Source organism: Pantherophis guttatus, chromosome 1, assembly GCF_059756535.1.
Source record: "Pantherophis guttatus breed Tessera chromosome 1, ASM5975653v1, whole genome shotgun sequence".
Taxonomy (NCBI): domain Eukaryota; kingdom Metazoa; phylum Chordata; class Lepidosauria; order Squamata; family Colubridae; genus Pantherophis; species Pantherophis guttatus.
The window spans coordinates 2,467,541-2,486,009 of NC_142063.1; the positions used below are offsets into that span (position 1 = coordinate 2,467,541).

General features: G+C 50.8%; 2 protein-coding genes across 2 annotated transcripts in view; one reads left to right on the forward strand and one right to left on the reverse strand.

Annotated features, from left to right (window-relative positions):
- Positions 1-6,379: 6,379 nt before the first annotated feature.
- CTXN1 (cortexin 1) lies at positions 6,380-8,896 on the forward strand. Its single transcript, XM_060684571.2, has 2 exons — positions 6,380-6,443; positions 8,246-8,896. The coding sequence occupies exon 2, from the start codon at positions 8,453-8,455 to the stop codon at positions 8,705-8,707; it is 255 nt and encodes an 84-aa protein (XP_060540554.1). The 5' UTR covers positions 6,380-6,443; positions 8,246-8,452; the 3' UTR covers positions 8,708-8,896.
- A 3,921-nt stretch (positions 8,897-12,817) lies between these two features.
- FBN3 (fibrillin 3) overlaps positions 12,818-18,469 on the reverse strand; it is a 210,627-nt gene continuing 204,975 nt past the window's right edge. The window contains exon 65 of the mRNA XM_087893746.1: positions 12,818-18,006. Within this exon, the coding sequence (XP_087749872.1) occupies positions 17,632-18,006 (375 nt within the window). The 3' untranslated portion in view covers positions 12,818-17,631. The remainder of the gene's footprint in view (positions 18,007-18,469) is intronic.

Sequence of the window (18,469 nt, forward strand, 5' to 3'; positions counted from 1 at the left end):
AGAATAGAATAGAATAGAATAGAATAGAATAATGGAATGGAATGGAATGGAATAGAATAGAATAGAACAGAGCTGAAAGGGACCTTGGAGGTCATCTAGTCCAACCCCCCGCCCAAGCAGGAGACCCTACACCATTTCAGACAAATGACAGTCCAGTCTCTTCTTAAAAGCCTCCAGTGATGGGAGCACCCACAACTTCTGGTGGCAAGCAGTTCCACTGGTTAATTTGTTCTCACAGTCAGGAAATGTCTCCTTGGTTTCCAGGTTGCTTCTCTCCTGGATTAATTTCCATCCGTTGCTTCTTGTTCTACCTTCAGGGGCTTTGGAGAATAGCTTGACCCCGCCCCCCTCCATTATCTTGTAGGAGCCCCTCAAGTATTGGAAGACTGCTATCATGTCTCCCCTTGTTGGAGACCTGTGTCGGGGGGGGGTATGATTCTCATGCAGCCCCTTGTCAGTTCTTCATCACCACGATGGTCACCACACTATAAAAAAAGAGGTTGAGACTCTGGAAAGAGTGCAGAGAAGAGCAACCAGGATGATGAGGGGACTGGAGGCTCAAACATACAATGAACGGTTGCAGGAACTGGGCCTGGCTGGTCTAGGGAAGAGAAGGACCAGGGGAGACATGAGAGCATCTTCCAATATTTGAGGGGCTCCCCCAGAGAGGAGGAAGGGGGTCAAGCTATTCTCCAAAGGAAGGAGAAGAAGCAACGGATGGAAACCCATCAGGGAGAGAAGCAACCTGGAATTAAGGAGAAACAGTGAGGACAATCAGCCAGGGGAACAACTTGCCACCAGAAATCGTAGGTGATTCCATCACTGGAGCTTTTAAAGAAGAGGCTGGACAGCCATTTGTCTGGAATGATGGACTCTCTTACTTGAACAGGGGGTGGACTAGAAGACCTCTGAGATCTCTCCCAACTCTGCTATTCTTTTTAATTCAAGGTCACCAGGGCATGGTCTTACCAGGACGGAGGGGACACTGACAGATTCTATTCTTATTCTATTATTCATGCCCCCCCACTCAAAAGCCGGGATGAGCTCCCGGGATTCCCAGCCAACGTCTCTCTCGGGGGGTGGGGGGAGGGGGGGCGCACAAGTTGCATCTGAGCCGTCAGTCGTGCGTCTTTGGCTGCCAAACGGAGCCCCCCGGAGAGGTAGCCGGTTGTGGGAATCCGGGTCTTCTGGCGAGACGCGGGTTGCCGAGAGGGCTGGCTAAGAAGCAGAAAGAAGCAGAAATTCCCCGTTTTTGGGAGTTGAAATCCACGTCGCCTAAAGACCATGTTTTTCTTCTCTTCTGATTTGAAATGGGACAGGGTTCCCTGCCTAAGCAGCGGGTTGGACTAGAAGACCTCCAAGGTCCCTTCCAACTCTCTTATTCTATTCTATTCTATTTATTCCATTCTACTCTACTCTACTCTACTCTACTCTACTCTACTCTACTCTACTCTACTCTACTCTACTCTACTCTATTCTATTCTATTCACTCTACTCTACTCTACTCTACTCTACTCTACTCTACTCTACTCTACTCTACTCTACCCTTCCCTACCCTACGCTACTCTACTCTACTCTACTCTACTCTACTCTACTCTACTCTACTCTACTCTACTCTACTCTACTCTACTCTATTCTATTCTATTCTATTCTATTCTATTCTATTCTATTCTACTCTACTCTACTCTACTCTACTCTACTCTACTCTACTCTACTCTATTCTATTCTATTCACTCTACTCTACTCTACTCTACTCTACTCTACTCTACTCTACTCTACCCTACCCTACCCTACCCTACCCTACCCTACCCTACCCTACCCTACCCTACCCTACCCTACCCTACTCTACTCTACTCTACTCTACTCTACTCTACTCTACTCTACTCTACTCTATTCTATTCTATTCTATTCTATTCTATTCTATTCTATTCAACTATATTCCTCATTCTATACTACTCTACTCTACTCTACTCTACTCTACTCTACTCTATTCTACTCTACTCTACTCTACTCTACTCTACTCTACTCTACTCTACTCTACTCTACTCTACTCTACTCTACTCTACTCTATTCTACTCTACTCTATTCTATTCTATTCTACTCTATCTACTCTACTCTACTCTACTCTATTCTACTCTATCTACTCTACTCTACTCTACTCTACTCTACTCTACTCTACTCTACTCTACTCTACTCTACTCTACTCTACTCTATTCTATTCCTCATTCTATTCTATTCTATTCTGTTCTATTCTGTTCTATTCTATTCTATTCTATTCTATTCTATTCTATTCTATTCTATTCTATTCTATTCTATTCTATTCTATTCTATTCTACTCTACTCTACTCTACTCTACTCTACTCTACTCTACTCTACTCTACTCTACTCTATTCTATTCTATTCTATTCTATTCTATTCTATTCTATTCTATTCTATTCTATTCTATTCTATTCTATTCTATTCTATTCTATTCCTTATTCTATTCTGGGGTTTAGCAGGCCAGTGTGACAAAAATTGGTCAAAGCCGAATTGGGGAGGATTTGAACTGGGGCTCGGCGGAGGAAGCGCTTCTTGGCGAGAGAAGCCGTTCCCCATCTTGGAAAGGCGGCTCAAAGACCTCCTTGGGCACACGGCTGAGACGGTCTGGGGGAGGGGGTTGTGGCAGTGGTGAAATCCAATTTTTTTTACTACCGGTTCTGTGGGCGTGGCTTGGTGGGCGTGGTGTGGCTTGGTGGGCGTGGCAGAGGAAGGATACTGCAAAATCCCCATTCCCTCCCCACTCCTGGGGGAAGGATACTGCAAAATCTCCATTCCCACCCCGCTCTGGGGCCAGCCAGAGGTGGCATTTGCCGGTTCTCCGAACTGCTCAAAATTTCCGCTACGGGTTCTCCAGAACCTGTCTAGAACCTGCTGGATTTCACCCCTGGATTGTGGGAATGGAAGGGCCAGGATTTCCGGCGGGGAAATCCTGGCAGCCATCGGTCGGGGAGATGCCTTGGCTGCTCCAGGAAGGCCGGACTCTGCTGAGGTCCATTGGAGACCCCGGGAAGTCAGCCTTCAGCTGGGAGAGAGGAGCCGTTCTGGCTTGTAGAGGTAGCCCTTCACTTAACTACCATTCGAAGTGACGATGGTGCTGCAAAAAGTCAGACTCACGACTGGTCCTTGCATCCCTACAATCAAACCCTTGGCAATTGGCCTGTCTGTTGTCTCTCTGTCTGTCTGTCTATCCATCCATCCATCCTTCCATCCATTCATCCATCCATCCATCCATCCATCCATCCATCCTTCCATATCTATATCTCTCTATCTGTCCATCTCTCCGTCTCTCCATCCATCCATCCGCATCCATCTCTATCTATCTTCTTTCTCTCTCTCTCTCTCATTTATCTATCTGTCATCTACCTACCTATTTCTATTTATCTACCCTGTTTCCCCCCAAAATAAGGTCTTCTGAGCGCATGCACTAAAATAAGCCCACCCTGAAAATAAGCCCTCCCCAAAAATATTTAAACGCACGTGCAGCCGATCCCCGCCATTTCCTCTGGCTTCCTCCAGGCTCCCCAAAATAATAAGACCTCCTCACAAATAAGGCCAGGTGTTTATTTCGGGGTTCAAAAAAATATAAGACAGGGTCTTATTTTCGGGGAAACACGGGTATATCTATCTGTCTATCCATCTCTCCATCCATCCGTCCGCGTCTGTCTATCGTCTACCTATCCTCTCTCTCATCTGTTGTCTGTCTGTCTATCACTGTCTCTCTGTCACACACACACAAGATCGGGCTTGGCCTGATCTCTTCCCTTTTTAAATACGTAAATTTTAATCTGTTTTTAAATTATTGGGGTATTTTAATTTGTCTGGGCCAAATAATTTAATTTGATTTTATCGGGTTTTTAAATTTTGTGTATTTATGTATTTTATTGTTGGCTGTTCACCGCCCTGAGTCCTTCGGGAGTAGGGCGGTATACAAATCAAATAAACTAAACTAAACTAAACTAAACACACAAACACACATACGTACATATCTATCTGTGTGTCTACATGTAAGGCAGAGACAGGCAGACAGATAAATATAAAAAAATATTAGAACGGCGGCAGGGTCCCGGGCTCTTGTGATCCCCATTTGCATCCTTCAGGGTGGGGTGGGGGGGTGGGGGCTTCTGACAAGTGAAGTCAGTGAGGGAGGCCAGATCGTGGGTCTTCCCCACTGGAGACCCCCCGTGAGTCACTCCACAATCCCATCGCTTAGCGTCCCCATTCTGGACACTGGTTGAGCCGAGACTGGAGGGGTCTCCTTCCTTTTGTCGCCCAGGGTGAGTGGGTGGATGGAGGGCTTGGCTCCCTGGCTCGACACCCCAGCAGATATTCAAAGGGGAAGACACCTCCCCTCCCCACACTGGGGCTGGCCCTTGGCGTGGCGAAGGACCCCCCGCAACTTCCCCCACCTTCCTTCCTTAAAAGCAAAGGACCCAATCTTTTGAAAGCTGCTTTTGGCCTGGCCAGTTTCTCTGCCCGTCCGTCCGTCCGTCTGTCTGTCCGCTGGCACGGCTGCTGGCATCAGGATGCTGAGCTGGATTGATATCCTGAGCTGCCCCTCGGCCTTTGGCTTTGATCAACACGCTCCTCGTCTCCCCCCACCCCAGCCTACTTCGTGCAATGGCTGCCAGGCTCTGACGCAGCCCTGGTTTGATTGAGGCCGGGTCCTGGCAAGATCTGCGGCTGCGGCTTAGATAATAACAGAGCTGGAAGGGAGCTTGGAGGTCTTCTAGTCCAACCCCCTGCTCAGGCAGGAAGCCCTATGTACCCTTCCAGACCAACGGTTGTCCAATCGCTTCTTAAAAATGGGCATCCCCACCCTGAGTGATTGGCACCTTGTGGCAGGGAATTCTCCTCTTCCTTCTTTCCTCTCCTTTTCCTCCTCCTTCTCCTCCCTCCCATTTCCTTCCTCCCTCCCTCCCTCCCTTTTCTTTCCTTCCTTCCTCCCTCCCTCCCTCCCTCCCTCCTTCTTTCTTTCCTTTCTCCCTCCCTCCCTCCCTCCTTCCATGTACTACTTTACTCCCTTCCCTCCCTTTTCCTTCCTTCCTTCCTCCCTTCCTCCCTCCCTCCTTCCATGTAGCTTTCCTTCCTTCCTTCCCTCCCTCCCTACCTTTTCCTTCCTTCCTTCCTTTTCTTTCCTTCCTTCCTCCCTCCCTCCTTCTTTCCTTCCTTCCTCCCTCCCTCCCTCCTTCCATGTACTGCTTTCCTTCCTTCCTTCCTCCCTACCTTTTCCTTCCTTCCTTTTCTTTCTTTCCTTCCTTCCTCCCTCCCTCCTTCTTTCCTTCCTTCCTCCCTCCCTCCATGTACTGCTTTCCTTCCTTCCCTCCCTCCCTTTTCCTCCCTTCCTGTCTCCCTTTTCCTTCCTTCCTCCCTCCCTCCTTCCATGTACTGCTTTCCTTCCTTCCCTCCCTCCCTCCCTTTTCCTTCCTTCCTTCCTTTTCCTTTTCCTTCCTCCCTTTCTTTTCTTTCCTTCTTTCCTTCCTTCCTTCCTTTCTCCCTCCCTCCCACCCTTTTCCTCCCTCCCTTTCTCCCTCCCTTTTCCTTCCTTCCTCCCTCCCTCCCTCCCTCCCCCCTCCCTCCCTGTCAATCCCTGTGAGTGAAAGAGACTGTTGGGGGGGGGGGGTCCCCTTCCCTGCCAGCCAAGCCCCAGAGCCCAGGCCCAGGCCAAGCAACCAGACAAAGCCACAGCGGCTGAAGAGGCTGGCTCCTGTGCCAGCTCTTGGCTGTTGGCAGAGTCCGGCTGGTGACGCTGGGGATTTTCTCCTTGTTTTCTTTTTACGGTCTTTCTTTCAATCTAAGCCATCTGGGAGTCCGGCAGCCTCTCAATCGATTTTCCGAAATGCATCATCGAGAGCAAGAACCTCCCCCCCCCAGCAGTTCATTCCCACCAGACATGGAATGGCGGACACCCACAGGGGTGGCCGAATGATAAGAGACTTGGAAGGGACCTCGGAGGTCTTCTAGTCCAACCCCCTGCTCAAGCCAGAGACCCTGGGCCATTTTGGACAAGATTTGAAAGGGGCGGGAGGGCAGGTCCATCCAGGGCTCCTGAGTTTCCACAGGTTCGGTATCCACTCCCAATTGGGGGGGGGCAGGAGACCCTCCCCCCAAAGGCCCTGCCGCTCGGGAGCCCCCTGTGAAACAGGAGGTTGGTCTTTCTGAGCAAGGAAAATGCCAGAGCCCCGGGGGTCCCTTCGCCCCTCCTGCAGAGTCTTCTGGTGGGGCTGAGAAACGTTGGCGGCAGGGCGTTGAGTTGACCCTTCGGTGGAGTAAGGAGGGGTCTCTGATGAAGCGGGCGTGTTATTGAGGCCGTTCCCCCCACCCTCTCTTTCTCTCATAGCCAGTGACGTGGTCCTCTTTTCCTCCAGCTCCCGGAGATGCTGGTGGCCTTGGAGAACAGGCAGCAGGTAGGAAGACCTCCCCCCCCGGGTTGGGACTGCAGCTGGACAGAGGGGAGGGGGTGCCCTCCAAGCGTTGCCGCTATTTGCCCCATCTGGCGATGCTCGCTGGATCCCCTCCCCTTATCTGGCTCTGTGGGAGGGGAGCTGTCAAGTTTTGATGTCGTCTCAATTAAAATAAATTGCATTTCCAAACACATAGTCTTTGAAGAAATCTTTCATTTCATTAAGCACGACAACCTGTCCCCGATTGTGGCGTAGCCAACTCTGACTTCCTGACCCCAAACCTTCCCTTTTCGTTCCCCAATTCTCTGCGTCTCATTGGCCATCTTCCAAATCACTCTCCCCATATCTACTACTTCAGCTCCCAGGAATGTCCCCCCTCCCATCTCATCTCCTAGGGGATATTATCTTCAGGGAAAATAAGTAGGTGAGAAGTCAAGCGTCCTCTTGCCAGCTGCCCCCTCTTCTCCTCCTTATGTCAGCACTGGAACGAATGTAGTTTGGAGTGCTGACAGGAGCCTAGCTACAAATCAGAAGGTGGAATCAAATTGTAGGGAGGGGCCGGAACTGTAGTTGCAGACACCCCTCCCCCAATTCATGCAGTGCTGACTGACTTGGCAGCCCGTCAAAGTTGCAGTGGACCCCCTAAAAGGTGCTTATGACCTTCATGCAAACTTCACGATGCAACTGACAATGTTTTCGCTGGAAACAGTTTTGGTTTTGCTGGTTTACTTCTGGTTTCTGCCCCCCCCCAAAAAAACCACCTCCTATGTGGCAAACAATGGGTTCACTTAACGACCACATTAAAAGTCATTGAAAAAAGTGACTTGGAAGCAGTCCTTGCACACGCTGTGGTCGTTAAGTGAATCACCGGAGTCGTGAAGAAAGAGATCGTACGAACTGTGGCTTGTGATGTTTCCTGCTGTCTTCCCCAGTGTCAGAAGTCAGAGAGAGAGAGAGACGAAAGAGGGAGAAAGAGAGAGCAATGGAGCGATGGATAGATAGAGATAGGTAGGTAGGTAGATATAGAGAAACATGATGGATAGAGGTAGGTAGATGATAGATAGAGCGAGAGAAAAAGTGATAGTCAATAGATAGACAGAGATATACAGAGACAGAGGTAGGTAGGTAGGTAACTAAATGTTAGAGAGAGAGAGAGAGAGAGAGAGAGAGAGAGAGAGATGGATGATAGATGACAGAGATAAATAGATGATAGATAAGGTAGATTAGATAAGTAGGTAGGTAGGTAGATGGAAAGATAGACAGATAGATGATAGGGATAGACAGACAGACAGACAGACAGATAGGTAGGTAGGTAGGTACAGATAGATGATAGAGATAGATACATGAAATGATAGATAAGGTAGATTAGATAGATATTAGATAGATGATAGATAGATGATAGATAGATATTAGATAAATAGATAGATAGATAGATAGATAGATAGATAGATAGATAGATAGATAGATGATAGATAGATAGAGAGAGAGAGCGAGCGAGAGAGAGAGAGATGGATGATAGATGACAGAGATAAATAGATGATAGATAAGGTAAATTAGATAAGTAGGTAGGTAGGTAGGTAGATGGATAGATAGATAGATATTAGATAAATAGATAGATAGATAGATAGATAGAGAGAGAGAGAGAGAGAGAGATCTTTATAAAGAGGGAAGTGTGGGGCTCCCTCTCTTTCCAACAATTGTGCAGCTGGCTGAGCAGCTGCAGACCCTAACCCTGCAGAGTTCCCCCCTCTGCTCATCAGAGGTCAAATGGGGGGGGGAGTCTCACCCCTCTGCTTCTTTTCCAGGTACCCAAAGCCCACAGCTGTAGCCCCACCAGCCCACTCCGGCTGCCCGCCGTGGCCTAGCTCATCCAGCCGCGGGAGGCTTTCCTGGGTGCTCCCCCCCCCCGCTGGAAGATGGGGGCTGCTTAACCGGCCAAGTTCCACCGTCTCCTACGCCTTCTCTCTGCACCCCCCCACCCCTCCCGGTGGTGGGTTCCTGGCACTGCCGTGATGGATGACGCCTCAACCCTGGATTATGAAGTGCTGTCTCCCAGGCAGGCGGAGTCCGTCCCCGGGGCCCCGGGCATGGACGCAGAGCAGAAAACCGTCTTTGCCTTCGTCATTTTTCTCCTCATCTTCCTCGTGATGCTCATGGTGCGATGCTTCCGGATCTTGCTGGACCCTTACAGCCGCATGCCGGCCTCGTCCTGGACTGACCACAAGGAGGGTCTAGAGCGCGGCCAGTTCGACTACGCTCTGGTGTAGCTGGGGCCCCGGGGCCCTGGGCAGGGGCCCTTCCCCTTGAGCTGCTGCTGCTCCTGCCAAGGAAAGGGGCCGAGTTTGGGGTCGTCTGCCCCGCTGTGTTTCTCTGTGAGGTGTCTGTTTTGGGGGGGACGGCGCGGGATTCCCCCCAATCTTTGCTGTGGCTTTTCGGTGTTTCTTTGTGTCGTAGAGATGGGGGTGGGTGGGGGCCAGATGGAAAAGGGGAGATGGGGTTTGCAGGCCTCTCGGGGAGCCTTTGCAAACGGGGACCTTGTTCGCGGGGGCAAAAATCCAGGAATTTGCCCTCTGCCAGCTCCCCCTCCCATAAAAAATCCAGGCGGCCCAAGTGGCGGGCAAATTTTGCACACTTGGGAGCGCCCCTAAGCCCCTGCCTTACGCTGGCTAGTTAAAAAAAAAAAAGATTTTTTTTTTCACCCAGTGGCCAAAAGAAAACCCCTCACCTCATCTGCAAATTCACGCGGAGGCCTTAAATCGCCACACGGCCTCTTAAAAAGACCCTTTTTTTCCGGCCAGCTGGCCTACCTTGCAGGGCTGTTGGGAACGTTCCTGACTGAAAATGCCAGCAGGTGAAGACGGGATGCCTGGTTTTAAAAACGGCCTTCTCGATCTGGGAGAGAGGGTTGGGGGGGCCGGGGAGGGCAGCCATTCGGTGGCCTAACGTGCCCCATGATTCCCAGCCGTGGAGGGCCCAGGATGATGGTGTGTGTTTGTTTACCGTCCGAACCAAAACGCTCCCTTCCTTTTTTTCTTTTTTCTTTTTTGCAAGCAATTTTTTTTTTTTTTTTGCGTTGAACGGTTCTCTGTGGGTCGGTGTTCGGTGTGCGCATTGTGTGTGTGTGTGTGTGTGTGTGGGTGCATTTGTATACGTGTGTGTGTGATGACTAGGTGTGATCTCTCGGGAGTCTCTGTGTCGTTCCGATAAGAAACGGAGCTGGGATTATCCTGGCAGGCGCTCTGTGGCCCGTTAACGATTCATTAATTAGGTGGATTAGGAGTAATAATGACGAGGAAGAGAATTTAATCGAGGGATTGACGCTTTCGGGGACCAAAAGTGGGGATTAAAAAGCAGCTTTAGTGGTGTTAAGGCAATAATTGTCAACCTCGGCCATTTTAAGATGGCTGGACTTCAACTCCCAGAATTCCCCAGCCAGCTATGCTGGCTGGGGAATTCTGGGAGTTGAAGTCCAGCCATCTTAAAATGGCACCAAGATTCAGAAATAATGTTTTAACCAAGGGAGGTCCATTTTTTGGCACTGGGGATGGATGGATTCTGGAGCATCTGTTCCACCCTAAGCCCCTTCCTCTCCCCCGCCCCAAATAATGGGGTTCAGGAGGAGGGGGTCAACCCACCTAGTGGCCTTTTTCCAAAGATGAATTGGTGTGGCCCCACCCTCTCCTGCCACCCACCCACCCAATTTCCTGCCCCCTCCCCCCCCCAACATCTAAAACTCTGCAAAAAACACAACCAAGCCTTGAACCCTCGGGGAGCTGCCGTCCAGGTGCCTGTGGAGGATGGGAGTTGTAGTCCAGCTCCTCCAGAGAGCGCCGCGATGAAGCCGTCGGAGTCGACAGCGCAGTCCAGCCAAGTCGGGGAGGCCGCGCTACTATAAAATTACCTTCCGAAGGTCTTGAGGACTGGAGCCTCGATGCTAGAACTGGGCTCCTTGCGGTTGTCCTACAGCGCAGGGCCTGCGGAAGCTGGACGCCATTTTGGGAGATCAGGGGGGCAGAGGGAGGAGGCCATGCTGGTCAGTTTGGGGGAGGGGAGGAGAAGAAATAGGGCATTCCCGCCCTGAACGGTTGGCAGCTTGTGGCAGGGAGTTCCGCAGACACCCTCCCTTTAGAAATGAGCTGGAACAATAGCCTGGACTTTGGGGGAAGAGACCGGGCTGAGCCACCGGGCTTAGAGTGGGGGTGGGGGTCTCGTTTGTGTCATCCTGTCTGTAAGAGCGTCCCACCTTCCGGGGTGCGTGTGTGTGTCCCCAAAATAAAGCTGCCTTTGGTTGCTAAGATCGGTCTCTGCCTCTTGTTGTCCGGAAATGGCACCATATCAGATGCTGGTCAGTCCTTTTCGTCAGCTGGGATTCAGCCGGTTCGAGTGAATCGGATGTTAATTTTAATCTGATTCACGAACCGGTTGTTGCAAGGACTGACTGGCCCCGCCCACCCCGCCCAGGAGTCTCCATGCAGCCCGTTTTGGATGCCAGGTAAGCGCAGGGCCCGTGCGGAGGCTCGGGGAGGGCGAAAAACGGGCCTACCAGAAATTCCGGAAGTCTGAAAAACGGGCCTGTTTTCACCCTCCCGGAGGCTCGAGGAAAGCCTCCGGAGTCTGGGGAGGGCAAAAACGCCTCCGCGCCCCCCGGTGGTAGAGGAGGCTGAGTAGGCCACGCCCACCATGGCCACGCCCACGAAGCAACCATGCAGCGACCCGGTTGCTAAAATTTCTGTATCCCAGCCCTGGTTGGGGTCCTTGGGGACAGGGGTGGGGGAAATGACCCGGTTATCACACATAATACACAGAAACTTATTATTCAGACGTTTGGAAGCCCTTGCAGGTACATAAAAACATAAATATTGTTGTTTTGTTATTATTATTATTAATTTACTATTGTTTGAACGGTGCGGTTGGCCTACAGTGGGAGCTCTCTCCTCATAATAAGAGTCCTTGGAGAGTGGGCAGCATAGAAATATGACTAATAACACAAATAAAATAAATAATCAAGAGGCGGTGAGTTCGATCCTAGGTAGAGGCAGGTATTTCACTCACTGGGCACAATGAGAATATATCTGCTGAAAGAAAACTCCGCATTGGCGACAGGAAAGGTGTCCGGCCATTAAAACACTCTGCTAGTTCCATTCAGTTGCCCAGACTCCACCCCCCCGCAATGGATTATGGGGTCATTAAAAGATTATTATTATGAAGTTTAATTGCTGCCCTTCTTGTATCCAGTGACCTGGTGGCTTTTAAGGGTGTAGGGTGAAATGGTGTAGTAGGGTCTCCTGCTTGGGCTGGTGGCTGGGGACGGGGTTGGACTAGATGACCTCTAGGGCCCCTTCCAACTCTTCTGCTATTCTAAAGGGCAGGTTTCTCTCAAAATTGTAGACTTTGGGAAATGTTTCTCTTTGGCCCATCCTTTCATCCTCACCATCTGCCCGGTTGCTCTGCTACAGCTCTGCTAGTCCTCGAATTGCAACCGTAGTGGAGCCTGCCCGTCATGCTCACAAACTACGACAGTCGTAAAATGGGTCTTTCAGACCCACCTGATTTCACGATCTATCTTGCAGGGGTCACTAAGGGAACCACCCGTCATTAAGCGAATGCCATGGTCACTAAGCAAAGCAATGTTTTGCTGGGGGGCAGCGAGGCGACAGGCAGTTCTCGACTTGCAACCCCCAATGGCCGTAAAAAAAAGCAACTTACAATCGATTCTCGCATTTACGACCGGCGGTCATAGGGATTAGCGTCACTTTCGCAGCCAGCTTCCAAATGGGGGAAGCCAGACTGGCTTAACGAAACCCGTGATTCGCTTAACAACCATGGCCAAGAAAAAAAAAAGTCATAAAGTGTGGTGTGGCTCGCTTAACGTCCATTGCTAAACGAGGTGGTTATGAAGTAAGATAAGCATTTTGCTTAATGACGGACGTTCCGATCTCACTCGTGGTCCTAAATTGAGATCACTGGGAGCGCAACGCAAGCACAGGCGACCCTCAACGTACGACCGCAACGGAGCCTGAAATTTGCGTCGCTAAGTGAAACCTTTTCTCCAACGGGTTTTGCCCCATGTGACGACCCTTCTTGCCAACGTCGTTAAGTGAAAACCTGCTTGCGAAAGTGAATCTGGCTTCCCCACTCACTTTCCTCGTCGGAAGGTCGCCCAAGGGGGGAGAGATTGCGTGACACACAATTTGCAGCGACGGCCGTTAAAATGACAGTCGTACGTCGCTCTTTTTTCAGGGACGTCGTAACTTTGAACGGTCCCTCGATGGGCTGTTGTTAAGTCGAGGACTCCCTGTGCACAATTGTGTCCTTAAATGGACCTGTGGGTGTTGTTTGAAGCCAGCCTCCGATAAACCACACGAAACTCCGCCAGATTTAATCCAAAATAACTTTATTGTCGCTCGTGATAGAAAAAGGGGCCAAAAGCCACCAGTTGCCCGGTTCTCGGTCCCGTCTGCGGCCGACCCTCCCCACAAATGGACCCCACGAGGAATGCTGGACGGAGGGCGCCCCCCCTTGCGGAAACTCATGGGACACACCCGTTATCTTGGCTACTTGGTTAATCATCATTATCGTCGCTGCCGCTATTAATACAAGAGAAAGGACCAGCGTGTGAGAAGAGAAATCTAAGCCGGCCAAGGACATGGGGAGGGGGCTTCCTCTGCTCTCCCCCCCCTCCCCACCCAATGAGGATCAGCCGGGACAGGAGATGCTTCATGTTTTCAGACTCCCAGGCCCATCCATCCCCTCCCCCTTGGAGATTTGGAGGGGGAGAGGAAGAAGGATGGCTAGCCATCTTCATAGAACTCCCATCCCATCCCCAATAAAAACGGCCTGAGATTTGTGGGGGGTGGGAGGTGGGCCGAGGACCGTTCCCCAAAGGAGGGTAGACCTAAGTCATATTTGGCATGAGACGGGAACGCTGCACCCAGACGTTAAAAAAAGGCATAGCCTTCACCGAGAATGGGAAGAGGGCCTCGTGAGGTCATCCATCCCAGCCCCCTCCTCACTGCATTCATGGTAAAAAGAAAAAAGAAAAGAGGCAAGATGGCAGTCCTGCGTGCCATCAACTGTTGGAGCTCTTTGGACAATTTGCACTCTTCGGTCCCTCCGTCTAAGAAAGCGACCGGCCTTCCTCGCAGGGTTGTTGTTTCTTTGGGTCCGTCTTTTCTTCGACGGAGCCAGAAAGTTGGACTCCCTCGCTTCGCTTCCCGTATCCTCTCCTTTTGTGGCCTTTAGGATATCTTCCTAAAGCACTGGGGAACCCACTGAACAACCGTTTGAAGTTATGACGACCCCCAAAAAAAGGGACTCATGGATGTTTTTCACACTTTACGACCGCTGCCGCACCCCTGCGGTCACTATTTGCAACTTTCCGAGTTCGGCTTCTGACGCGCTTAGGGCTCGCAAGTGAGCCTCCAATTTCCACTGCTACGTAAGACAGTAAAAGCCTCCTTTTACGCCCTTTCTTGTCATCGTCGTTAAGCGAATCGCCGCAGTTGTTAACTTAGCAAGACGGCTGCTAAGTGAATCCGGCTTCCCCATCGAGTGGGCACGCCAGGAGGCTGCCCCCGAGGGAAGCCGCAGGAGTTGTTAAGTGTGAAAATCGGCCGTTAAGTCACTTTTTTTTCAGGGCCGTCGTAAATGTCAACAGTCACTAAACGAGTCGGAACAAAGGTTGGAAAATGAAGTGCCTCCGTTGGGAATGGGTTTAATCCTGGTTTGTTTGTAGTTGTTTGCCAATTCACACCCCTCTTTTCCTGGGGGGGAGATTATTTGGGGGGGGTTTTTCATATTTTATCTCTATTAAAATGATGGCTGCATTTCCACTCCATTTCTCTGGAAAACAGAAATGTCCTTTTTCTCCCCCCACCCGGCAAAAGCGATGCAAAGATGCAGCAACTCCTCGACTTATGACCACATTGGAGCCACAAAATTTCCGCTGCTAAGTGAGATGTTGGTTAAGGTAGTCTTGCCCCGCTTTATGGCCTTTCTTGTTGCTGTCATTAAGCAGGTGTTCTGACTGTCGCAAAAGGAAATCACGTGACCCCGGGACCCTGCCACCGTCATAAATATGAGTCAGTCGCCAATTTTGATTACGTGGCCACAACGGTCATAAGTGGGAAAATTGGCAGTAGGTTTTTCAGCTTTTCCACTTTTTTACAGGGCCGGTGCTAACTTGGAACGGTCACTAAATGAACTGCCGTAAGTCGAGGACTACCTGTGTTTCCGGTTTGGGATGCCTCTGGTGATGCAGCCGGACTACAGAGCCCATTTTTGCTCCGGGGCTGCTGCTGAGGGAGGCTGGGAGGAAAATTCCCACGCCAGAACGGTGAGTGGGCAGCTTGGTGGATGCGGGCAAAATTTCCATTGAGCTATTTGTGACTCAGCCGGTTGGCTTCCTGGCTTGTGTTTCTTCTGCATCACAACGAGGCTTCACACACAGGAGAGTGTGCCAGGGTTGCCCAAGTTCACACAACAGGTAGGCAAAAAACAAAACAAAAACAAAGCATATTTTTTTCCCCCAAAGCACCAGAAGGCAGGACAAGAAGCAATGGATGGAAATTAATCAAGGAGAGAAGCAACCTGGAATTAAGGAGAAACTTCCTAACAGTGTGGACAATTCACCAGCGGAACTGCTTGCCACCAGAAGTTGGGGCTGCTCCATAATAACTGGAGGTTATTAAGAAGAGACTGGACGGCCATCTGTCTGAAATGGTATTGAGCAGGGGGCTGGACTAGAAGACCTCCGAGGTCCCTTCTAATTCTATTCTGATTCTGATTCTGATTTTCGGTGTCTTGTGAACCCAGTTTCCAAGTGACTTGTCTGGGGAACGGTTGCAGGAACTGGGTATGTCTAGTTTAATGAAGAGAAGGACTTGGGGAGACATGATAGCAGTGTTCTAATATCTCAAAGAAGAGGGAGTCAAGCTATTCTCCAAAGCACCGGAAGGCAGGACAAGAAGCAATGGGTGGAAACCAAATCAAGGAGAGAAACAACTTAGAACTAAGGAGAAATTTCCTGACAGTCAAAACAATCAATCAGTGGAACAACTTGCCCTCCAGAAGTTGTGAATGCTCCAACGCTGGAGGTTTTAAAGAAGAGATTGGACAACCCTTTGTCTGAAGTGGTTTAGGGACTTCTGCTCGAGCAGGGAGGGCTGGATTAGATGACCTCTAAGGTCAACATCTTCATCAATGACTTGGACGAGGGGATAGATGGGGAACTCATCAAATTTGCAGATGACACCAAGCTGGCAGGAATAGCCAAAACTCCGGAAGATAGGCTCAAGATACAGAAGGATCTGGATAGACTTGAACATTGGGTGCTATCTAACAAAATGAAATTCAACAGTGAAAAAAGCAAGGTTCTACATTTAGGCAAGAAAAACAAAATGCACAGGTACAGTACAAGTGGTACCTTGCTCAATAGTAGCAACTGTGAGAGGGATCTTGGAGTCCTAGTGGACAACCATTTAGATAGGAGCCAGCCGTGTGCAGCAGCTGCCAAAAAAGCCAACACAGTTCTGGGCTGCATCAACAGAGGGATAGAATCAGGATCACGGGAAGTGTTAATACCACTTTATAAGGCCTTGGTAATAAGGCCACACTTGGAATCCTGCATCCAGTTTTGGTCCCCGCAATATAAAAAAGACGTGGAGACGCTAGAAAGAGTGCAGAGAAGAGCAGCAAAGAGGATTATAGGGGACTGGAGGCTAAAACATATGAAGAATGGTTGCAGGAACTGGGTATGTCTATTCTAGTGAAGAGAAGGACCAGGGGAGACAAGATAGCAGTCTTCCAATATCTCAGGGGCTGCCCCAAAGAAGAGGGGGTCAAGCTATTCTGCAAAGCCCCTGAAGGCAGGACAAGAAGCAATGGAAGGAAACTAATCAAGGAGAGAAGCAACTTAGAAGGAGAAATTTCCTGACAGTGAGAACAATTAACCAGTGGAACAACCTGCCTCCAGAAGTTGTGAAAGCTCCAACACTGGAAGTTTTTAAGAAGATGTTGGACAGCCATTTGTCTGAAGTGGTGTAGGGTTTCCTGCCTGGGCAGGGGGTTGGACTAGAAGACCTCCAAGGTCCCTCTGTCCCTTCCGACTGTTATTCCGTCTTCCTCCAGAGCGAGATCGTTGACCTGCCTTCTAGGGGAAACGGAGTGGGACCTCACTTCAAAGGCTTTGGGGGTGGATTGACAAGAGAAAAGAAAGCGCTTGGGTTCCCCTGAACAAACCGAAGAAACGCAAAAGCTAAGGGAATGCTGGCTAAAACTCGGCAGGGCTAAAATGGAGCTGGAAACCAGGGTTAGGTTTTTCAAGTATTTTTGCCAGCGTAGCAGACCAATTCCCATCCCGGGCTGCTTGCCTCCCCCTACCCCCCCCTCCCCGCAACTCCAAGCAAAGGTATCCCCCCCTCCCCTTTTCAATAAGAGCATTTGTTCCTTTGGAATTCGAAGAGACGACTGTTCCACTTCAATGTTCAAGGCACATCTCTGCCGCTCGGTTAGCGGAGTCCAGACTTCGGATGGGCGTAAAACAGAGCAGGCAACGACTCGACCTGCAGAGGTCCCTTATCAACCCTGCTGGCTGTGCTGGCCAGGGATTCCTGGGAGGTGGGTGGTGGGTGGGGTTGAAACACAGATGTTTGCAGGGAAGGGGGGTCAAAAAAGTCAAAATGGCGACCGCACAAGTGAAGCCTCTTTGGTAACACGCTGCAGGTACAAAGAGGCACGCTGCAATTGGCACGCTCACCGATGCCTCCGGGCACAGGATGGCAGGCTCCTCTGCCCCAGAGGACAACAAAGAGGGGCCTGGCTGTCCTGGGTTTAAGGCACGCGGTGCCTCCCGCCGAAGAGGAAATGCAGGGGAGGCGTTTTTGCACAGAAATGTTTTTCCTTTGGTTCGGACACGGAATGCCAGCCTTCCACGGCGACCGTGTTATGCCGGTCCATTCGCTATAGTGCGTGTCAGCTGTGGAAGCGAGGGGATTTAAAAAGGGGAGGGGGAAACACAGGGGCTGGGCTGGGGTCAGCGGGAGGGCTGTGGTCTGGATTCAGGGCTGCCCCCCTCCTTCGAGCCCCCGGGTGGTGGAGAGCGGATGCTGGAAGAATGGAGGGCTTGCTTTCGGGGCGGGGAGGGTCAAAACGGAGCGTGGTACAGCCTGGGTCTGGGGTCTCTGAGAAGGGGTTAAAAGAGGCGAAGCTGCAGCTTCATCTTCAGGGCTTGGCCCAACTCTCCGGCCACGGAGTCGAGTTCCTTGCCGGCCTCCGGTTTCGGCAGTTCTCGAACACGGGACAAGGGCACGCTGACGATCTCCAGCAGGTAGGTCCCGGGGGCGGCTGGCTTGCGGCCTACGTGCAGGTAACTCAGGCCCTCTTTCTGTTGGATGTGGAAGTGGCCGTCCCGGTTGCCCTGCGCGATGACGTAGCGGATGTGGTTCTCCAGGGGCTCCACGGCGGGAAGGAGTTCCAGGATGTGGGACTTCCGGCCCAGATCCGAAAGGTTCAAGGCGAAAACTAAAGGCGCCTCCACATCGATGCTGGCCAAACTGAGCCCCGGATCCTGCCGAAGGCAAAAAGGAGAGATGGTCAGATGGTCAAGGGTTTGGGTGGGGGGGTTTGTTTAGCAAGGACAAAGACTGGGTGGTGCCGGGAAGTGAGGAGTGGGGTACCCTAAGGCTCCGTCTTAGGCCCAGGACTCTTCAACACAGCCCCTTCCTTCCTTCCTTCCCTTCCTTCTTTCCTTCTTCCCTTCCTTCCTTCCCTTCCTTCTTTCCTTCCTTCCCTTCCTTCCTTCCTTCCTTCCTTCCTTCCTTCCTTCCTTCCTTCCTTCCTTCCTTCCTTCTTCCCTTCCTTCCTTCCTTCCCTTCCTTCTTTCCTTCCTTCCCTTCCTTCCTTCCTTCCTCCTTCCTTCCTTCCCTTCCTTCTTTCCTTCCTTCCCTTCCTTCCTTCCTTCCTTCCTTCCTTCCTTCCTTCCTTCCTTCCTTTCTTCCTTCCTTTCTTCCTTCCCACTTACCTCTTAGACT